This window comes from Myodes glareolus, chromosome 13 (genome assembly GCF_982192425.1).
Source record: "Myodes glareolus chromosome 13, mMyoGla1.1, whole genome shotgun sequence".
NCBI classification, from domain to species: domain Eukaryota; kingdom Metazoa; phylum Chordata; class Mammalia; order Rodentia; family Cricetidae; genus Myodes; species Myodes glareolus.
In genome coordinates, this window is record NC_142038.1 from 77,119,763 (window position 1) to 77,142,949 (window position 23,187).

At 36.0% G+C, this 23,187-nt stretch overlaps 1 protein-coding gene across 4 annotated transcripts in view; it reads left to right on the plus strand.

Annotated features, from left to right (window-relative positions):
* The window catches only part of Rock1 (Rho associated coiled-coil containing protein kinase 1), a 147,462-nt gene that overhangs the window by 65,957 nt on the left and 58,318 nt on the right, over positions 1 to 23,187 (plus strand). For 3 of the 4 annotated variants that reach the window (XM_085676327.2, XM_085676329.2, XM_048447991.3), the window contains exons 11-16: positions 1,785 to 1,845; positions 7,541 to 7,629; positions 11,895 to 11,943; positions 15,892 to 16,027; positions 17,137 to 17,228; positions 17,316 to 17,562. In XM_085676327.2, coding sequence (XP_085532453.1) covers positions 1,785 to 1,845; positions 7,541 to 7,629; positions 11,895 to 11,943; positions 15,892 to 16,027; positions 17,137 to 17,228; positions 17,316 to 17,562 — 674 coding nt within the window. The remainder of the gene's footprint in view (positions 1 to 1,784; positions 1,846 to 7,540; positions 7,630 to 11,894; positions 11,944 to 15,891; positions 16,028 to 17,136; positions 17,229 to 17,315; positions 17,563 to 23,187) is intronic. The other variant, XM_085676328.2, reaches the window with a different exon arrangement.

The following is a 23,187-nucleotide window of genomic DNA, read 5'->3' on the forward strand; positions in this document are numbered from 1 at the left end:
GATTATCAAAGGCAGATCTGCAAGATTCTAAGACAACATTCTGATCTGCCTAGTTCAGACACCTTGGCAGATTTTGTCTTGATATTTACTTACTAATTTAGATTTTTTTTCTACCATATAGTCTATTTAGATAATGTGTGATGATCTTGTAAGACACGTTAACACTCCCTAATCACTTGTCTTTATGTATAATTCTTACTTTACATTGAATTTAAAAACCTTTGTAAGGTTTTGAAAAAAGAAAAGATATATCACTCAGACCTTTTCAATTACTTGGACTAAACTGTTTTGGGGAGTGGGGGGAGTGTCCAGAAAGGTGATGTTACGTTTTACCAAAGGACACCTGATGCAGAGGAGTTAGCTGAGTACATGTCTAGAGAAGTCAGTAATTCTCTCCCCCCACACACACACACCAGTTCTTAGATTAAAATAAAAAAATAAAACAAACTCTAACACAGTTTGACTTCTGGTCATCTAATGACAAAGGTAACGTTTCAGTGCCTGGAGCTAATTTAAGGCTGTGCTTTGTCTTTTGCTATTTTCCCCCTTTCCCTCTGGTGTGGATTCATCATTATGCTCTAAAACATTTAAGATGTTCAGTAAAATGGAGTAAATAGTGAGAGTACTCGTGTGAGCTTCCTGGCTTCATGGACTCTTATTTGTGCCATTTTAAATCTGAGCTATAGAGGTCAGTGAGAGAGCCCAAAGTGTGTTGCTATTGTTTTAAGAACATCTAGAATCCTCTTCTTTCTCAAGATGTTGAGTAAATAATAAAAATAAATAAGTAAATAAAAAATACTAAAAGTTCAAAGCTTCAAAGAAGTTAAAAGCAAAATTAAAAGAAACACATTGAGATTGTGCTTTCTTTGAATTTCAGTGGCAGCTACTGGAATACTTTGTGTAATAAATACCACTTTGTTTCTTGATTTTGATGTATCTTTAATATGTTTTCATTTAAGTATGTTTAAAATTTGGCTCATTCTTATTTTCACTTTATCTTGTACAGTATAAATATTGATTGTAGAGCAGATTCTAATTGGTCTTAATAAAAACCCGAAAACAGATAATAGGGGGTGAAAGCTGAGAGATCAGAGAAGCAGTGCAGTCAGCCACTAGAGAGTCCTTTTACCTCTACCAAATTTTCAGACTGAAGAGACGATCCTGTCTCTATGAATCCTCAGACTGCATCCTCATTCTGAATCCTCAAACTGCATCTGAACTCCTGTCTCCTTCTGCCTTATATTCCCCTCTTCACTCAGCCATATCACTCATGTCTTCACCGCCCTAGTACTAGGATTAAGGACATCTGATCCCAAGTGCTGGGATCGCCTTTGTGTGAGCTCTGTTTCTCCTTTAGACAAGATTCAATCTTATAGAGCCCTTTAGCTCCCAAGTTAGCCTTAAACTCACAGAGATCCATCTGCCTCTGTCTCCCAAGTGGTGGGATTAAAGGTGTGTGCCATCAGTGCCTGGCCGCTATGGCTAACTAGTAGCTTATCTCTGCACTCTGATCTTCAGGCAAGCTTTCTTTGTTATATCACAAACAAAATATTAACTATCATTGATGTATTTTCCTATAGAAATGTTTAATTATAACCACAGTGAGTGTTACTTAACTATTTGATTTACATCATGTCTATTTCTAAAATAAAAATTAAATTTTTATTTAATTTTTAAAAAATTAGCTAGTATACTGATCATAAAACAAACACAGAATACTTATTGTTTGTTGCTATATGTTAAGGAGCTATTTTCTTTTTAAATTCCTTGCCCTTACCCTGTAGATACGTACCTTCAGCTAATCCCAGTGAGAACAGAACCAGCTCCAATGTGGATAAAAGCTTGGTAAGTATTTCTTGTTGTCTGTTTGGTTTTTATTTTTAAACTCACAGATAATGTATTTGTGTGCATGCTATTGAATAAGCTTATGTGTTACGGTGAATGTGCAGTTAGTGAGTTTAGATATTTATGACACATGTTTGCTTGTTTGTTTGAAATGGGTTTTTTCAGTGTAGCCCTTGCTGTTGTGGAACTCTGTAGAGAGATCCACCTGCCTTTGCCTCCTGAGTGCTGGGATTAAAGATGTGTGCCATCATTGTCGGACATGACACTTTTAAATTATGGTCTACTCTTTGGTATGATTTCTTATCTGAATGTAAAATGGAATTTTATACACACACATATGAATAGTTAATAAGTTATAAATTGTTACTGATTCACAATTACTGTCCTTTAAATCTTTGAATTAGGAATGTATGATAAATCATTTTATCATTAAGGAAGTTGGAAATTGAACCTTGTGGTACATGACTATAATCTTAACACGCTGGAAGCTGAGGTGGGAATGTTCAAAGCCAGTCTGGGATATGTAGGGTTCCAGGTCAACCTGGGCTGCATCAAAATGAAACTGATTTTAAAAAAAAAAAAAAAAAAAAAAAAAAAAAAAAGGTAGTAGGCAGGGAAGATTACCAGGCAGTACACAACACATAACAAATTAAAGAGTTCTGAATGAATGAAGAGGTTGTGTGTGTGCGTGTGTGTGTTGGCAAGATACACACAACAGTTTATCATTTTACTAATTTAAGTATAAAGTAAAATAACGTTAGGAACCATCACATAGTTTTGCTATTCATCTCTTGAACTTTTTCATTATTCTAAGATGGAAACTGTATTCATTGATAACTGCTCATTTCATTACCTCAGGCCCTAGTAACCACTACTCTACTTTTTCTATGAATGAATTTATTTTACTATCCTCCTATAAATGGAATTCAATACATTTATTTGTGTTTGTGTGACTGGCTTATTTTATTTACCTTAATTCATCCATGTTGCAGTATATATTAGAATTTCGTTGTTTTTTAAGGCTGAATGGTGTCTCAGTGGACATGAATACCACATTATGTGTATATATGCATTAAGTGAAAAGAGGTTTTTTGGTTTTTGTTTGTTTGTTTTGATTTGTTTTATTTTTGAGACAAGGTTTCTCTGTGTAAGTGTAAAAGCCCTAAGCTGTCTTGGAACTACCTCTTGTAGACCAGGCTATCCTTGAACTCACAGAGATCCACTTGCCTCCCAAGTGCTGGGATTAAAGGTGTGTGCCACCACTGCCTGGCCTGCAAAGAATTTAATAAAGGGACTGTTATGCTACAAACACCAATCAAATGGAATAAGAAAGGGTGAGAAAGCACCTTTGGATTAACAGCAGTGGAAAGTCATTGCTCCTATACTACTGGGAGCAAGGAGAGAAAATTGTGTTGCCATAGCTCTTAGAAAGCCTGGCATCATAGAAGAGGAACATTGAATATTGAAAACCAAAACACAGCAAAGAAAGGTATTGGGAAAGTAACTTGATATCCCCACCTTTCTTGTTTGTTATTTTCTCTTACGTTCTGAGACTAATCACAGCACAACAGATTCAGGTAATGTAGACTGTAGGTTTTAAGACAAGTAGGGGGTGGGAGTTGAAAGGGAGTTGGGGAAATAGAGAATAACTAGTATTTTCAGCATAACTTGATTTCTTTATTTTTTGGGATTTGGAATATATGATAAGTAAATATATTTTTAAGGAACTTGGTGTGTTCTAGTTAGGAATTCTTACTGTTGATGTGGCTGAAAAACAAGCCATCCTTCCTTCCTTAAATTTAAGAAGATCCTTGTGAGTTAAGTAGAACTTTGCTGGGGAAAATGCCTACTTTTAGGAATAATTGTTTTGTTATCCTTAAAGTATTCTTTAAATACCTTGTGTACACAGGGTGCTTTTTATTTGCTTTTGTTTTGGGTTTGGGAGTTTTGTAATACCGGGGATCCAAGCCAGTGTCTTATAAGCTTGACACTGATTTATATCCTCATTGTTTTACTAATATACTTTTAATCACGAAGCAAAGGAGTAGCAATTATTTTTTGATTTTTATTTTACATTTTTTCAAGATTTAAAATTTTATGCTTATGTGTATATGCCTGGATATGTGTAAGTGCAACATGTGACTGCAGGTACCCGTGAAAGACTGCAGTGCGCTTTTGAGCACCTGGAACTAGAGATACAGGTGGTTGTCAGCTGCCCGATATTGGTGTTGGGGCCTCAGCTCTGTTCATAAGTGCTCTTAACTACTGCTGAGCCCATTTGCTGGTTTTGAGGCAAGGTTCTAGTAGCTCTTACTGGCCTTAGACTCAGTATCTAGCCACAGGTGACCATGAACTTGATCCTTGTGCCCCTTAATCTTAAGTGTTGATCTTACAGGTACGGGTCACTTACTTTCAGTTTATGTGATACTGGGAAAATCAGGGTTTCTTATGGCCTAGGAAGACGCTGTATCATCTGAACCATTTCCTTAAATACTGTATGTTTATTTTTAACATGGTTTTGTTTTTTGAGATAGTCTCATAGCTTAGAATGGCCTCTAACTAGCTATGATGACCTTAAACTTCTGATCTTTCTCATTCAACCTCCAAAGCGCCTGTAACCATTGTTTTTAAAAGTGGTAGAATTGTTTTCCTATTGATGTGTTTCCTCTTAAAGGTAACAGAGCACACGATAAAAAGGAAGTGAGAAAAGGGGGAAGGAACTGTGCAAGTACCTTTTCTGCTCTAGTCATTTTTTATAAAAATTGTGTGTGTGTAAGCAAGCAAGCCAGCCACATGTATATAGGTCCTACTTTTGCAGGTCAGAAGAAGGTATCAGATCCCCTGGAGCTGGAGTTACAGGCATTTGAACTGAGGTCATCTGAAAGAGGGATAAGTGTTCTTAACCACTGTGTCATCTCTCCAGCCCCTGGTGACGTTTTTCTTTGGAGGTTTTTTTGTTTGTTTGTTTGTTTTTGTAACTTTTTTCAATCACTTGATTTTTGAAAATCATTTCCTCCTTCCCCTTTCTCCCTTCAAGTACACCCTTATGCCCCTCCCTGTTTTCTTTCAAATCTGTGGGCTTTTGAATTTTCTGTAGTGATATTTCATTTGTATTTTAATAAGTAAAGCTTGCCTGACCATCAGAACGCAAAACAACCACACAGACCCACACAGACCAGGCAGTAGTGGCACACACCTTTAATCCCAGCAGCTACGCTAGTTTGCCATAAATGCCAGGTGGTGCTGTGCACACCTTTAATCCCAGCAGGCGGGGATAAGACAGGAACTTGCTCTTTCAGTTTGATTTTTTCAAAGAGGTGAGAGTTCTTTAGTGGCTTGGCTGCTTTGCTTTTCTGATCTTCGAGTTGAATCCCAATACCTGCCTCTGCGTTTTTATTATTAGTGCTACTATTTTCATTACAGAAACTGTTGTCATAATATATAACTGTTAGGGACTCAGAAATTTTTAAAATGAAAATACTTCTTCCTAGGGAAAGTAACAAAGTATTTTTTTTTTGTAATCTTGCCTTTCCTGGATTTTTTTTTAGGATGTAAGGTAACTAGTACTTCAGTAAATCTTCAGTTTGGTTTATTTGATTATTCTGGTTTGGTTTGGTTTGTGGTTAGTCTGTTTTTAGTTGTTTTTTTTTTTCTGGTGATTGTAAATTTCTCCTAGTGATAGCTGCCTATTGACTATTGGTATTCCTTTGCAGTACTATTTATGTTAGCTTAGAAATAATTATAAAAATCTGTTATTTAATATCCAAGTTTTAATAATATTGAAAGTCTTATCTGAGATGAAAATTGCAGAGCCAAATAAAATGAACAGTTTTTTTTATAGCTTTAGATACTGACTTTCCTTATTTTTCTTTTTGTTGTTGTTGTTGTTGTATTTACCATTATAATTTCAAGCTTTTATAACTAGTGTTCTCATAATTGTAATGGTTTCAGTAAAACGCTGTAGTTCCTGAGAGGCTGCAGTGGGCCACGAGGGCACCTGGGTCCCACCACCCCAGGCCTCTGTGAGTCCTAGGCGGGTGGGAGGTGGCGGGTGAGAGACCTTGGGTGGAGGATTTGTCAGCGGGGGTAGCAGGTCCCTCGAGGAGCTGCAGCTGGTGAGGGAAAGAGACGAATCCGCATGCCATGCAGAGAGAGTCTCGATACAGTTTATTCAGAAGGTTATGGAAGGAAAGGAAAGAGGGGAGAGGTAGGGGGGGTGCTCAGCCACCTCTTCTGAAGAGAGTGGGGGGCAGAGAGGGCAGGCTGGAAGCAGAAAAGGGGAGTGGGTTGTATTTGTCTCTTTAAAGGGACAGGACAGACCATTACAGTAATTCTTTTTGTTTTCATAACTTTTTGAATTTTCAGCTCTCAGTGCATGATCCCCTTCTACTGCTCAATTAATATTAAATGTTTCCCATAGTTGTGATCTTGTCTATGTTTGTATCTATAGGAACTCATGAATGCCCATTTTATTTCTCTTGACTCCATAACTGAATCTCTCTCCTCCTGGATACTTGACAGACACATTCACACTAGACCAGAGCTAAATTCATGGTCTTTTTCTGTGCAAACCTTCACTTACATATTCTTGCATTTCCTAATAGTAGTATCTCTATTCTTTTTTATTCAAATTAGTTTTCTAGATCTATCTTCTAGCTAATGGGCTTGATTGTTTTTTCCTCTTCATGCTTAGAATCAGGGTTTTGCTATATATCCACATTTTCTTGCCTGAATCATTTCAATTATCTTCTTACCTGGATACTTTTCCTAGTCTACTGATCTTTAACTATTTATCTTACAAGTAAAATTGGGGTGTGTGTGTATGTGTGTGTTGTTGCATTTGTGCGTGCAGAGATCAGATCCAGTATCTTCTCTGTTGTTCTCCACCATATTCTTTGATTCAGGGTCCTCACTAATCCTAGAGTTCACTGATTGGCTGAGATAGCTGCCCAGGAAGCTTCAGGTGTCATATTGTCACCTCCCTGTCTAGTACTGGGATTACAACCATGTGCCACCATGTCCAGTTGCTTATGTGAGTGCTTTTATAGCAAGCACTTCTTAATAAACTAAAACGTAGCCCTGGAATATTATTTTAGATTGTCAATATTAAGCCACAAAATATAAATTTAGGTTCTCAAGTTTTATTGTGGATACAAGGATGTCCTACTTACTTCTTCAGATTCAATGTGAGTTAATTCCTCTGTGATGTCTTGTGCTGTACTCGATTTTTTCCATTACCAAATGTGTTGTTTTCTTCTCTCCTTTTGGACTCTATTCTTGCTAAAATGCCTTTTTTCTATCTCCTTCTCCTTTAGGCTAATTTTGTGATCTGTTACATCTATCTGAAAAGACGTATATTTTTGATAAAATTAAAAGTGACTTCTTTTCTTTGTAACATTCTGTTTACAATTTTGTTATTAGTACACTGTAATATTTTCTGCCTATGTCTTTGGATCATTGTACATTATTAACTGGTACATAAAACACAAAAATGTACATATTGGGCTAATATACAGTATATTGATATTCATGCATTATGCCCAATTATATTGAGAAAATAGCAATTAATATTATTGAGAAAGATAAAGGATTAAAATAAATAATCCTACTTCAAACAGCCATATAATAATAACAAAAGGTATTACTTTTAATTTCTCTAGACATTAATAGAATGAAGGACTTTTTTTTATTAAAGCAGGAAAGTTTACAGAAAACAATCTACAAGCTTGAAGAACAACTGCATAATGAAATGCAATTAAAAGATGAAATGGAGCAGAAGTGCAGGTGAGACTGTTCTTCAATGATGTTCTCATATTAGAAGTTATGTATATATTTTAGAACTTATACTCTATAAATACCTGGAGGTATATACAAGATGGAATGTAAAAGTTTCTATTTATGCACATTCTTAAAAAGTGTCTTGGCTCGAACTGAAAGTAATATATATATATATGGCTTGGCATGCAGGTTTTCAGTAGAGTAGGTACTTAGCATACACATGACCCTGGATTTGATCCTAGGACTACAAAAAAGGAGAGAAAGAAAGCATCTGTTTTGATGTTAGTTACATACATGTTTTCTTTAGACTATGTAAGCTCTATTTGCTATGGTAGCTTTAAAAAGTGTGTTTAGTTTTAATTCATTTAGTTGCCTCGTTCATTATTGTTTTAATTAGCTATTTGAAAGGGCTTTCTGAAGTGCAAAATAATCTTATAAGCTAAAATTACTCATTTTTGTACTTCCCCTGCGATTTTCTAGAACATAGTTTGTTGATTTTCTTTTTCCTGGTTGAATCAAATTTTATTGATAACATTTATTTATGATACAGAGCAGTGGTTTTCAGCTTGTCAATAACAACCTCTTTAGGGATCAAACAGCCCTTCACAGGGTTCAACTAAGACTGTCCTGCATATTGAATATTTACATTACAATTCAAAATAGTAGCAAAATTACATTTATGAACTAGCAATGGAAATAATTTTATGGTTAGGGCCACCACAGCATGAGGAACTGTATGAAAGAGTCGCATATTAGGAAAGTTGAGAGCCACTGAAATAGAAGAATAATTGAGGTATTTTAAAATAACCAGCATAATGTTGGTACTTGTCAGCTACAAATAATAACTTTTTAATTACATTTTATGACTGTTATTGAATAAGTGAAATATAATTGTAACAGATATTCTGTTCAGTAAATGGAATTGGGAAAAGTTGAAAGTGCGGGAGGCATATGAAATAATTAAGATTTTCTTTCCCTACCTTTCCTGGTACATTATATAATTAAGTGTATAATTTAAAATTTTTTAAAAAAATCTAATGAACAAACAATTAAAGCCAGGATTTGGAAGGAGTTTTTAAGAGTAAAGTATAGAAATGAGGAAAGGAATAGATACAAACTTACATAAATACTGAGAAGTTTCTACAGGAAAAAAAAAACCCACCAGGGATAGGAAAGATGGCTCAACAGTGAGGAATGCTTACTGCTCTTGCAAAAGCTGTGTGGAATGGCCACAGCCACCTGTAACTCTAGCTCCAGGGAATCTAATGCCTTCTCCTGGACTACATGGTCATCTGTGACACCTTGCACACAGACATACCTGCACACATATTTTAAAATAAAATTAGTCTTTAAAATTTGAAGAAATTAAGCCGGGCGATGGTGGTGCACACCTTTAATCCCAGCACTTGGGAGGCAGAGGCAGGCAGATCTCTGAGTTCTAGGCCAGCCTGGTGTACAAGAGCTAGTTCCAGAACAGCTAAAGCTGTCCAAAGCTACAGAGAAACCTTGTCTCTAAAAAACGAAAAAAAAAAAAGCAAAACAAAGATTTTAAAAAGTATCTGGTGGTGTTGGTGATACAGGGTTTGAGTAAAGAATGAGAATAGCCATGAGTGGATAATAGTCATATAAAAGCTGGGCGGTGGTGGCACACGCCTTTAATTCCAGCACTTGGCAGGCAGGAGCAGGCAGATCTCTGTGAGTTCAAGGCCAACCTGGTCTACAAGAACTAGTTCCAGGACAGGCTCCAAAGCTACAGAGAAACCCTGTCTTGAAAAACCAAAAAAAAAAAAAAACAAACAAACAAAAATTTGAAATTTGTAACCTCAAGAAATGGAAATGACCAGTTTAACCAGCCCTTAGGAGGCTGAGGAAGAGGATTAAGAATAGTAGGCTATTTAGACACTCAAATAATTTTAGTTACATACATTCAACAAAGATTTCAGTTTGTGTCAAAATAATGTGTGTACCAACAATGTAGTGCTAAATAAAAGAAGCTATAGCCCTTGTTTGTGTGGAGTTTGTAAACATAAGGGAAATAATTTGATTATGAATTAGTGTGGTATATGGTAAGTTAGGAGAATAAAATGATACGGGAGCATATTAGAAGTGTGCAGTGTTTGGTGGCCCACATCTATAATCCCAGCACTGAGGAGGTAGAGCAGGAAGATCACAAGTTCACGGCTAGCCTGGACTTTATATACAGCCATGCCTGCTCCCTTAAAAAACAAACAACAAAAATACAAATAGACCAAAAGAAAAAAAAATGAGGGTTGAATCAGCAGCTACCTATCCTACTTTATTGGATGTTTTTAAAGACCAGAGCTGGAAAGTTGAGTGGCAAGAGTAGTAGGAAATATTAAAGTCCAGGAATTATACTTATGTGTAGGCTTTGTAAGGGAACTTGATGAGCTGTTAGATAAGAAGATAGAATAGCCAGAGAGGATCCTAGGCGAGTCTGAAAGGCCAGAATATTAAAGGCCTTTTTTTTTTTTTTAAAACCAGATAAGGGATTTGGAATTTACCGTGTGTATGGTAGAAATACACTAAAAGTCACTAAAGAAGTAAAAAAATGGTTCTCCATCATCCACTGACATTTAGGCCAGGTGGGCATGGCAACCACCTGTAATCCCAGTACTTAATAGGTATGACAGAGATGGATCTTCTGGGCTAGCTGGCTACCTAGACTGGGCAAAACTGACAAACTCTGAGTTCCCAGACTTCCTTTAGTTAAAGAAGTGGTGCATAATCAAGGAAAACAGCTGGTGTCAATTTCACATCTGTGCACCTGCACACACGTACCCACAAACATGCACACCTACAGATTAAAAATAACTCCCAAGGTATTTGGCAGTACTTGGCCTTTTTGTTTATTTTTTATTTAATTGGTTAAAAAAATGAGTCAGGGTTAATAATTCCCTGTTGATATATAGTACTTGGGCATTCTAGAAGAAAAGCAATAGTGTGGAAGGGAGCCATATAGAACAGGTTAGTTTTGAATGTGTAGAATGAGGAATTTGAGACATTCACATGAGTACATATGTACACGGTATGTGTAGAATAGTGATTCTCAACATTCCTAATGCTGTGACCCTTTGATACACTTTCTCATGTTATGGTGACCCCCAACCATAAAGTTATTTCATTGCAACTTCATAATTTTGCTATGGTTATGAATCATTATGTAAATATCTGATATGAAGGCTATCAAACATGAAGAATATCTGATGTGACTCCCAAAGGGGTTATGACCCATGGGTTGATTCCCACTGTGTTAGATCAGAACTATTCTTAGAGCCAAAGAAAACAAATTGTGGTGATAATACCCTTTGAGTAGATCTCAGAATTTTGCCTACATTGTCCATTGGTGCACTTACTTATTTGCTGTGTGGCTTTTTCATCATTTACTTAATCTTTTACAGCAGATTGAATGACTGTCTTTTACTTGATAGCAATTATTGTATGAAGAACTTGATGAATACTTTGGGGGGGAGGGTTTGAGTTAAGGTTTCTCTGTGTATCCTTGGCTGTCCTGAAACTCACTCTGTAGACCAGGCTGGCCTCAATTTATAGAGATCTACCTGCCTCTGCCTCTTGAGTGCTGAGATTAAAAGCATGTGCCACCACTGCCTGGTAGTTGAAGAATTCTTAGTCTGAAGTCCATAGACCTTCTCCCCAAGAGTGCAGATGTACAATTTGAGGTCTTTAAACTTGGAGGAGAAAAAGTAACCGTTTTCCTTTAATTTATTAGTATTGTATATATCAATGCAGAGGCACGTGTTTGTGGTAATTATGTGTGTGGAGGATATTAGACTGGAACCCAGCTGAGGTCATGAGGCATACAGCAAGCAAGCCCTATTATTGCTGACCCATCTTTCTGGTTCCAGAGTATCCTTTCTCTTTTCCCCAAGCAACAGTCTACATATAATAGACAGTAACTAGCCATGAATATTTGCCAATAGGAGTCAAAATGTTTTCCAGTATTACTATTGCTGCATTATCTGTGCATATCACTTATATTCATCACTACTTTCAATTATTGCTATTGCACCATGCCATTTAGTATATTAATAAGTAACTATTTTTGATATAGTTGGTTTCTTTTAATCATAGTAATATGTATGCCTTTAAAAAATACATTCATTGTTCCACAGAGAAAGAGAGAGAGAATATTTTAAGAAAAATCAAGTGAAAAAGTAAAGAATGTAGGTGTTAACATAACACTGGGTAATGAAAGTAAACGTATTTATAATCTACTGTTTTTGTTTTTGCAGAACTTCAAACATAAAACTAGACAAGATAATGAAAGAATTGGATGAAGAGGTACTTTTTAGTTTACTAAGTATTTTTTGTCCCCATCACAATGATTCATGTCTAGAGAAAAATTTGATATCCCAAAACTTAACCAGAAAATTAAGATGAAAATTTTAAAATTTTACCTTAGACTCCAGGTTCAAGGGCACAGATTATACTTTAGGTTTTTTTTTGTTTTGTTTTGTTCTTTTTGTTTGTTTTTTTTTTGTTTTGTGCAGCTTTATCCTATGACCATGTTGAAATTTTAGTACATAGGTTTCAGTTTTGTGGTTTTTGATAGTTGAAAAGCAAAAAAAATAGCAAGAGATCAAGAATAGAAGCTGTAATTATGTCAGAAAGAAGCAGATTAAGAAGAAAATATGAAATATTTCAAAATGATTGATATAGACTTGATATCACATAACAAGTAGGGTTTAGAACTGGATTTAGAAGTGTTTATGTTTTTCCTGCCAGCCTGGTTCCATTAACAGAGAAACAGCATTTCCTACTAGATACTTGTGTGCAAATATATGATACATTTTTATGTTTAGTTAAATTTTCTACTGTGTGTGATGACTTTCGTAGGCAGAAACAGATAATCTTTATAATATTCTTCTAGTGTATAATTTACTTTTTTTAATTTATTGTTCTGTTTTTCTTTCCTGAAGTAAATATATCTGTTAGTGATGTTTTTCCCTTTAATTTGTGGCTTAGGATATAAATGTAGTCATCTAAAGATTTTTGACAGCATTTTACCATTAGCTACAGGTCAGTATGAATTTAGTCTTGGTTAGTACTGTATATTTCATTCTCAGTGTTTCAGGAATCAGTCCTAAATTCAGATGAACTAGGTTTAAGTTACTTAGCTTTCTGAATTCAAGATCGAGAGGACTGTCTTTAATTATTAAATTAGTATAGTCCTACTTAAGAGAGGCAAAACTCTTCCATTTCTTACCACCAAGTATAACTAAAACTTCTATACATTAAATGTAAAACAAATGTGAAGACATCTTGAAGAGTGAGGAAACCTACACCTCTTGGGGTACTTGATTCCCAAGAAAAACCACAGGATGTGGGACTGAAGCTGTACATCAGTTTATAGAGTGCTTATGTAGCATGAGTTCAGTCCTCAGGACCTCATACAGGAATGGTAGCACAAGTCTATAATCCTAATACCTGGGAAATGGAAGCTGGAGGAACAAAAGTTCAAGGTCATCTTCAGATGTATAGCAAGTTCAGGACTAGCCTGAAATACATTAGACTCTGTCTCAGAAAATAAAATAAATAGTAGGAATACTATGGGTCTCCCCTCCTCCAGCCTCAAAATTCAATCGTAGACTTTATAGAACACAACTACATCATTAACAACATCTATTCAATTGTGGCAGAATATACGTTTCTTTTCAAGGGCTTAAGGACCACATACCAAGACAGATCTATACAGAGCCATAAAGTAAGCTTAAAAGAATCAGAATGTCCTGACCAAAATGTAATCAAGTCAGAATGAGTAACAGTCAGCAGGAAAAATAAACACCTGAAAGTCAAATGATGAAAAGAGACACTCTGAAGGGAGATGAAAAATACATTGGAATGTTGATATTTTTGAGCTGTTATATTAAAAAAAAGTTGAAGCTTTTTGTTATTGAAAAGCTTACATAATGAAGTGAAAATACAAAATCAAAATTTGTGAGATGCAGTTAACACAGTACCTAAAGGGAAGATTATAGCATACATGTTTATATGAAAAGAAAAGTTGCTAATGACTAATCTTAACAGAAGCAGTGAAAAGGATAAAAGCTGAGGTCAGTGCAAATGACAGTGAAGAAAATAGATGGAACAAAAGAACTTGTTTGAAAAAAATCCACAAAATTGGCAAACCTCTAGCAAGAATGACAAAGGGAAAACAGAACCATCGTCAGAAATGAAAGCGAGTGGAAGGAATGATGTGAACAATTCTAAACATGTCGTTTAAATGAATTAAATTATTGCAAAACACTCAACATGCCATAAGTCACACGGTGTAAAATAGGTAATTTCAATATTGGTGTGTAACAGTAAGGAAAGTGAATCCATGATTTTAAAACTTCCCACCCCCACAAAAATGTGATCTCAATGACCTAGTAACTTCACTAAAGAATTCTGCCAAGTTTAAATGAAAACACCTCCATATAAGAGCACTTCCTAATTCATTTTGTTAGACTGATAATCACAGTCTACAGAGAAAACTAGGGAACACTATCACCCACAAATATAAGTCCTTAGCAAAACATTAACATAGATCTCAGCAGCACATAAAAAGATAATATATCTGACTATAGTTTATTTCAGAAATGTAACATTCATTTAATATTTTTAAGTCAATCAGTGTAATTAAGAAGAAAAACCAAATGATCTTATCAGTTAATGCAGAAAAGCATTAAGTAAAATGCAGTATCCATTCATGGTAAAAATTCTTAGAAACTTAAGTTGATAAACAGCATGTATTTAACCTATAGTTCAGTTTGCTTCCTACCTAATTATAAAAGAGTACATACTTCCCTTAAAGACTGTTACAGCAAAAACACATCAGTTCTCATCATTATTTAGCCAGTACTAGAAGTTATAGTCAGGACAATAAATCATATAACCAAAAAAAGATCAGAAAGGAAGTGCTAAGCCTGTCCAGATGTTTTGTGCAGGAGGCACAATGGTTTGTTTAGAAAAATGGTAACTATAAGTGATCAAAACTGGCCGGGCAGTGGTTGTTCATGCCTTTAATCCCAGCACTTAGAAGGCAGAGGCAGGCAGATCTCTATTAGTCTGTATAGATCAACCTAGTCTATATAGTGAGTTCCAGGACAGCCAGAACTGTTTCACTGAGAAACCCTGTCTCAAAAAACAAAAACAAACAAACTGATCAAAATTGCATGATACCGACTGAAGACTATCAGGAAAACAGAATGAAGAACAGAAATAAACCCTCACAATTGTGGCCCACTGACCTTTGACAAAGTTGCAAAAACATTTTGGTGGAGTAGGAGTTCTTTAAACAAACAGTATTGGAATAATTGTAAGCCAAGAAAGATCTGAACCTTAATGTGTCATGCCTTGTGACCACTAACTTAATTGTAGATTTAAACGTAAATGTAAAGGTGATGACTCATGCTTCTAATCTTAACACAGTCTCTTGCTTGCTGAGATTATACATGTGTGCCAGCTTCAAGTTGGATTTAAAGTTAAAAGAGATGGCTCGGTAGGCAGAGGCTCTTGTGTGTAGACCTAATAACCTGAGTACCACCCTACATTCTATAAGGTGGCAGGAGGAAGTAGATTCCTAAGAGTTACCCTCTAACCTTCACATACACAATGAGTTTAAAGTTAAAATGGCAAAATCTTAGAACTGGAAAAATGGAGATCTATATCACTTCTACAGATCTTTCTGATAATATCTTACATAAAAGATAGTGTTTGCTTATAGATAGGAACATCTAGAAAAGCACCTAGTAAAGCAGAATATTCTGGTGCCAAGTCTTAAACGTAAAAACAAAGGTTCAAAAAAACCTGCCAACAGTGGTAATGCTGTTTATGGTAGTTTAGACACAGAAGGTGTATCTGTGTCTAGATCAAGTAGAGTGTCTCATTTTTTTGTAAGACACATGCTTTATCTGTTATTACAAAGCTGTCATTACAGTGTTCTGCATGAGACTCAGGGTGTGGCTGAACATGACTATAACCTTAGTTTGGTAAAACGGTACAGAGACAGGTAAGCCATAGTCTCAGTGAGAGACCATATTTCACATGATACGTGGAGAAACAATAGAGGAAGGTACCTGATAGCTATTACATCCACATGTATGCTGTAGCCACAACTGAAAAGAATAGAATATGCAACCCGATTTTAAGCAAAAAATGCATCTTAAGGTTTCATCTGAAATATTTTTAAAAAGCAAACTGTCAATTAGTATTGTTTGCGATTGTAACTTGTCATTATAATTTTAGGGGAATCAAAGAAGAAATCTAGAATCTACAGTGTCTCAAATTGAGAAAGAAAAGATGTTGCTACAACATAGAATTAATGAATATCAAAGAAAAATAGAACAAGAAAATGAAAAGAGAAGAAATGTAGAAAATGAAGGTAAATTGTTTTTTCAAAAAATGCTTGACTACCTAGGCAAACACTGCCACTGAACTATCTAAGTTTTTTTTAAGCAATTTGATAACAATGATTTTATTTCTAGTTTGTTTTATAAATGTACATATATATATATAAAAATCTGATGTATACATAAGGCTCTTTATATGGGATTGATAAAAATGTACTTAGTGATATAAAGATATTGAATTATCAGCTTAATAGAAGAAAGGAAATCATGTCATTAAATATGTATTTCCATAGATATACGTGTGAAAACATGTATATGATATATTTAGTTCCATCTTAGAATATTGATTCATAGATTGTGCTAAGAAGGCAGAAGCTAATAGTAGTTCTGGGAGAAGAGCCAGTTAAGGGAGAATAAACAGGGAAGAATCCTTGTTACACTACTGTTTACTATGTTTTAATTTTTCGCCATTTTAAAAATACTGAATTAATTCAAGTAATTTTACTGTTCAACAACAAATAAAAAACTACCTTTATAAATAAATGTGGTGGTACATTCCTGTATACCAGCACTTAGGGGGTTAAGGCAGGAGGGAGAGTCACTTGAGCTCTTGTGTTTGAGAAGAGCCAGCAGGGCATGGTAAATCAAATCTCAAAGCGGGGGTAGGGAGGGCACCCAGCAAAAATGAGCTTTGAATTATTACACCAGTAGATTGGTCACATGAAGGCCATAAAAGAATCTAGAATGCTATAATAACGGAATCAAAGCTGTCTTACTCTATATTATAAAATTCTGTTCTGTTTGTTGCTTTTTGTATGTTTTTTCAAAACAGGGTTTCTTTCTGTCTCCTTAGTTGTTGTGAATCTAGCTCTGTAGACTAGGCTGGCCTGAATTCACAGAGCCGCCTACCTCTATCTTCCAAGTACTGGGATTAGAGGTATATGTCACCACTGCCTGGCAATGCTCTATTTTTTAATGGATTTAGAATATAAAAACTTGTAAGATAGAATGCGATTTGGGGAGTGGGAATGGACCTAATTTCACTGATTGTTGTCGTCCAAGAATAAATTTCATTTAAAAAAAAAAGATTTTCTTTTCTAATAAAAGGTTTGTCATATCTACATACTCTTTGACTTTCTAGTTTCTACACTAAAGGACCAGTTGGAAGACTTACGGAAAGTGAGTCAGAGCTCACAGCTTGCTAACGAGAAGTTGACACAATTACAGAAACAGGTAAGTTCTTCAGTGGGGTCTTTTAAAATCATAGTTAATTAAAAGAAACATGATCATGTTTGGTCAAAATTCTTTCTTTTTTAATAGTTAGAAGAAGCCAATGACTTACTTAGGACAGAATCAGACACAGCTGTAAGATTAAGGAAGAGTCACACAGAGATGAGCAAGTCAATTAGTCAACTAGAGTCCCTGAACAGAGAATTACAAGAGAGAAACAGAATTTTAGAGAATTCCAAGTCACAAGCAGACAAAGATTACTACCAGCTGCAAGCTATATTGGAAGCTGAGCGAAGAGACAGAGGGCATGATTCTGAGATGATTGGAGACCTTCAAGGTAATACTTTTTTCATGTAAAGTATATGGCACATAAAATTTACCATTTTAAGTTTTTGTTTTATTTTATTATTATTGTGATCTGTGTAATGCATGGTAGACAGAGATATGTGTTGTAATGGGGCACATATTGGTGGGGTGGTCAGAGAAAACTTGGTAGAGAGTTAGCTCATTCTCTCTATCTTAACTTGGTTTCTAGGCATTGAACTCAGGTTGCTAGACTTACATGGTAAGCCTTTACCAACAAAGCCATCTCGTCAGCTCCCATTTTAAGCCTTTTTACGTGTATATTTCAGTTTCATTGAATACATTCAACATTACTATACGTCTGTCCACAAATCTCCAAACCATTTTTATCATCCTATAGTAACTACTTATTACACAGTAACTCTGATTCCTTCCTCCCTGCAGTGCTCTATAACCACCATCTTACTTTCTGTGCCTCGGAACTTGACACTCCATGTCCTCATACAAGTAGAAATCACAGTTTTCACCCTTCACTTTTTTTTTCCTCTTTTTTTAAAACTGATTTTTATTCTGCTCTACATTTTTCTCTGCTCCCCTCCCTTCCTATGCCCTCCCCTTCAACCCTCTCCCAAGGTTTCCATGCTCCCAGTTTACTCAGGAGATCTTGTCTTTTTAACTTCCCATGTAGATTAGATCTATGTATTTCTCTCTTAGAGTCCTCATTGCTGTCTAGGTTCTCTGGGATTGTGATTTGTGTGCTGGTTTTCTTTGATTTATGTTTAAAAACCACTTATGAGTGGGTACATGTGATAATTGTCTTTCTGGGTCTGGATTACCTCACTCAAAATGATGTTTGTTAGGTCCATTCATTTGCCTACAAAATTCAAGATGACGTTATTTTTTTCTGCTGTGCAGTGCTCCATTGTGTAAATGTACCACATTTTCCTTATCCATTCTTTGGCCAAAGGGCATTTAGGTTCTTTCCAGGTCCTGGCTATTACAAACAATGCTGCTATGAACATAGTTGAGCACATGTCCTTGAGCATCCTTTGAATATATACCCAAAAGTGGTAATTGTGGGTCTTGAGGAAGGTTGTTTCCTAATTTTCTGAGAAACCACCACACTGACATCCAAAGGGGTTGTACCTGCTTGCATTCCCAGCAGCAATGCAGAAGTGTTCCCTTTTCCCACAACTTCTCCAGCGTAAGTTGTCATCAGTGTTTTTGATCTTGGCCATTCTTACAGGTGTAACATGGAATCTCAGAGTTGTTTTGATTTGTATTTCTCTGATGACTAAGACTGTTGGACATTTTCTTTTTTTTTATATTTATTTATTTATTATGTATACAACATTCTGTCTGCGTGTATGCCTGCAGGCCAGAAGAGGGCACCAGACCTCGTTACAGATGGTTGTGAGCCACCATATGGTTGCTGGGAATTGAACTCAGGACGTTTGGAAGAGCAGGCAATGCTCTTAACCGCTGAGCCATCTCTCCAGTCCCTGTTGGATATTTTCTTAAGTGTCTTTCAGCCATTTTAGATTCCTCTGTTGAGAGTTCTCTGTTTAGGTCTGTACTCCATTTTTTTTTAATTGGATTATGTGTTCTTTTGATGACCAATTTCTTGAGTTCTTTGTATATTTTGGAGATCAGACCTCTGTCTGATGTGGGGTTAGTGAAGATCTTTTCCCATTCTGGAGGCTGTCATTTTGTCTTGTTTACTGTGTCCTTTGCTTTACAGAAGTTTTTCAGTTTCAGGATATCCCATTTATTAATTGTTTCTCTCAGTGTCTGTACTGCTGGGGTTATATTTAGGAAGTGGTTCCCTGTGCCAATGCGTTCAAGTGTACTTCCCACTTTATCTTCTATGAGGTTCAGTGTGGCTGGCTTTATGTTGAGGTCTTTGATCCATTTTGTCTTGAGTTTTGTGCATGGTGATTGATATAGATCTATTTTCATTTTATTTATTTATTTATTTATTTATTTATTTATTTATTTATTTATTTATTTATTTATTTGTCTTTCTACCTATCTATCTATTTGAGTCAGGGTTTCTCTGTGTTGCTTTGGAGCCAGTCCTGGAACTAGCTCTTGTAGACCAGGCTGGCCTCAAACTCACAGAGATCCTCCTGCCTCCCTAGTGCTGGGATTAAAGGCATGCACCACCACCGTCCTTCCTATTTTCATTCTTCTATATGTTGATATTCAGTTATGTCAGCACCATTTGTTAAATATGCTTTCTTTTTTCCATTTGATATTTTTTCCTTCTTTGTCAAAAATCAGGTGCTCAAAGGTGTGTAGATTAATATCCAGGTCTTTGATTTGGTTCCATTTGTCCTCCTATCTGTTCTAATGCCGATGCCAGGCTGTTTTCAGTACTGTAGCTCTGTAGTAGAGTTTGAAGTCAGGGGTTGTGATGCCATCAGAAGTTCTTTTATTGTACAATATTGTTTTGGCTATTCTGTTTTTTGCTTTTCCATATGAAGTTGAATACCGTTCTTTCAAGGTCTGTGAAGAAATTTGCTGAGATTTTCATGGGCATTGTGTTGAATCTTTAGATTGCTTTTGGTAAGAGTGCCATTTTTAGTATGTTAATACTGCCTACTCACAAGCATGGGAGATCTTTGAACTCTCTGGTGTCTTCAGTTTTTTTTCTTCAAAGATTTAAAGTTCTTGAAGTCTTCCACTTGTTTGGTTAGTTACTCGGGGATATTTTATGCTATTTATGGCTGTTGTGAAGGGTGATGTTTCTCTGATTTCTTCCCCAGCCCATTTATCATCTGTGTACAGGAGTACTGATTTTGTTGAGTTAATCTTGTGTCCTGCTATATGACTGAAAGTGTTTATGAGTTGTAGAAGTTCCTTGGTAGAATTTTTGGGGTCGCTTATATAAACCATCATATATTATCAGCAAATAGTGAGAGTTTGACTTCTTTTCTGATTTGTTTTTCCTTGACCTCCTTTTGGTGTCTTATTGCCCTAGCTAGGCCCTCAAGAACTATATTGAATAGATATGGAGAGAGTGGACAACCTTGTCTTGTTCCTCATTTCAGTGGATTCGCTGGGAGTTTCTCTCCATTTATTTTGATGTTGGTTGTTGGCTTGCTGTATATTGCCTTTATTATGTTTAGGTATGTTCCTTGTATCCCTGCTCTCTCCATGACCTTTTCATGAAGGGATGTTGTATTTTGTCAAAATCTTTGTTGGCATCTAATGAGATGATCATGTGGTTTTTATTTTTCAGGTTGTTTATATGGTTGATTTTTGTATGTTGAGCCATCCCTGCACCTCTGGGATGAAGCTGACTTGGTCATGGTGGATGAGGGTTCTGATGTGTTCCTAGATTCGATTTGCCAATATTTTATTTAGTGTTTTTGCATCAATGTTCATGAGTGAGATTGGTCTGTAATTCTCCTTTTTAGTAATGTCTTTCTGTGGTTTTCATATCAGGGTAATTGTAGCTTCATAAAAAGAGTTTGGCAATGTTTCTTCTGTTTCTATTGTGTGGAACAATTTGAGGACTATTCTATTGGTATTAGTTCTTCTTTGAAAGTCTTGTAGAATTCTGAGCTGAAACCATCTAGTGCTGGGGGTTTTTTTGGTTGGGAGAGTTTTGATGACTGTTTCTATTTCTTTAGCAGTTACAGGTTTGTTTAATTTGCTTATGTATGATTTAAGCTTTAGAAGTGTTTCTTTGACATATGATTTGACATATGATGGTGCCCTTGTATTTCGGGCATAGGTGTTCAGTATTGAAATTTCCTCTTGATAGATTTTTACTGTAATTAATATGAAATGACCTTCTTTGTTCCTTTTGACTGATTTCAGCTTGAAGTCTATTTTGTTATATATTAGGATAGCTACACCTGCTTGTTTCTTAGGTCCATTTTATTGGTATTTTTTTTCCCAACCTTTTACTCTGAGATGATGTCTCTCTTTGAGGTTGAGATGCATTTCTTGTATGCAGAAGAAGGATGGATTCTGTTTTTATATCCAACCTGTTAGCCTGTATCTTTTTATAGATGAGTTGAGTCCATTTATATTAAGGGATATTAATGACCAGTGATTGCTATCTCTGTTAATTTAGTTTTCATTGTTGGTGATGCTAATTTGTGCGTTTCCCCCTTCTTTGGTATTTGCCACTATGAGACCATCAATTGTCTTGTGTTTTTCTTGATGTGGCCAACTTCTTTGGGTTGGAGTTTTCCTTCTAGTATTTTGTATAGGGCTGTGTTTGTGGCTAGGTATTGGTTAAATTTGGTGTTGTCATGGTTAAATATTGTTTTGTCCTTCTTTGGTATTGAACACTTCGCTAGGTATAATAGTCTGGACTGGCATCTGTGTTCTCTTAATATCTGCATAACACTTGATTACAACCTTTTGGCCTTCATTGTCTCCAATGAGAAGTCAAGTGTTATTCTGGTAGGTCTGCCTGAAAGACCCCCCAGAGTGGGGAGACTCTCATTCAAGTCTTGGGATAACAGGACACTCCAGGAACTCACAAGAGACCTTGCTGCAATCATACGAGGTTTATTGACAGGACAGGGACCAGTGCAGTGGGGCCGAAACTCATTTCCCACGCAGGGGTAGAGAGTTTGACCCGAGTAGCTAGGAGAAGGGGTATTTAAGGGAAGAAACCATAACCTAATAACCCAAAGGGGGTAGGGAGGGTGTCATTGGAAAATTCTGAAAATACCAGTGATCATTGAAAAACTCCGAGAATTCCAGTGATAATCACAAGGTGGTAACTCCCTGTTTTTCAAGGTTATCCTCAAGATTATAATCTAACTTTATGGTCAGCTAGTTCACTGAACCAGCTAACCTAGATTTTTGATTCTTCTCTCCCTGCTAGATTTTTTTTATCTCCACTCTTTCCGCTAGAGGCGTCTGAATTTATCTGGGTCTTTCATGCCTTTATATGTTACTTGTCCTTTTTCCTTTGCAGCTCTTAATGTTCTTTGTGTATTCTGTATGTTTATTGTTTTGATTATTATGTGGCAAGGACGATTTTTTTTTTTGATCCAGTCTGGCATTTTGTAAGCTTCTTGTAACTTCATAGGCATATCTTTCTTTAGGTTGGGAAAGTTTTCTTCTATGATTTTGTTAAATATATTTTCTGTGCTTTTGAGTTGAGCTTCTTTTCTTTTTTTTTTTTTTTTTTTTTTTTTGCTTTGCTTTTGTTTTTTTGAGACAGGATTTCCTTGTAGCTTTGGAACCTGTCCTGGAACTAGATCTTGTAGCCCAGGATGTCCTGGAACTCACAGAGATCTGCCTACCTCTGTCTCCTGAGTGCTGGGGCTAAAGGCGTGTGCCACCACTGCCCTGCTTGAGTTGAACTTCTCCTTCTATCCCTGTTACTCCTAGGTTTGTCCTTTTCATGGTGTCCCATATTTCCTGGATATTTTGGGATAAGTTTTTGTTATATTTAATGTTTTCTTTGACAAGTTTATTTCCTCTATTGTATCTTCAGCGCTTGAGATTCTCTCTTCCATCTTCTGTATCTTGCTGTTCATGCTTGTGTTTGTGGTTCCTGATCGTTTTCTCATGATTTCTGTTTCTATAATTCCCTCGGCTTGTGTTTTCTTTCTTGTCTCTATTTCAGTTTTCAAGTCTTGGGTCGTTTATTTTGATCTGTTTGATTGCTTTTTCTTTGTTTTCT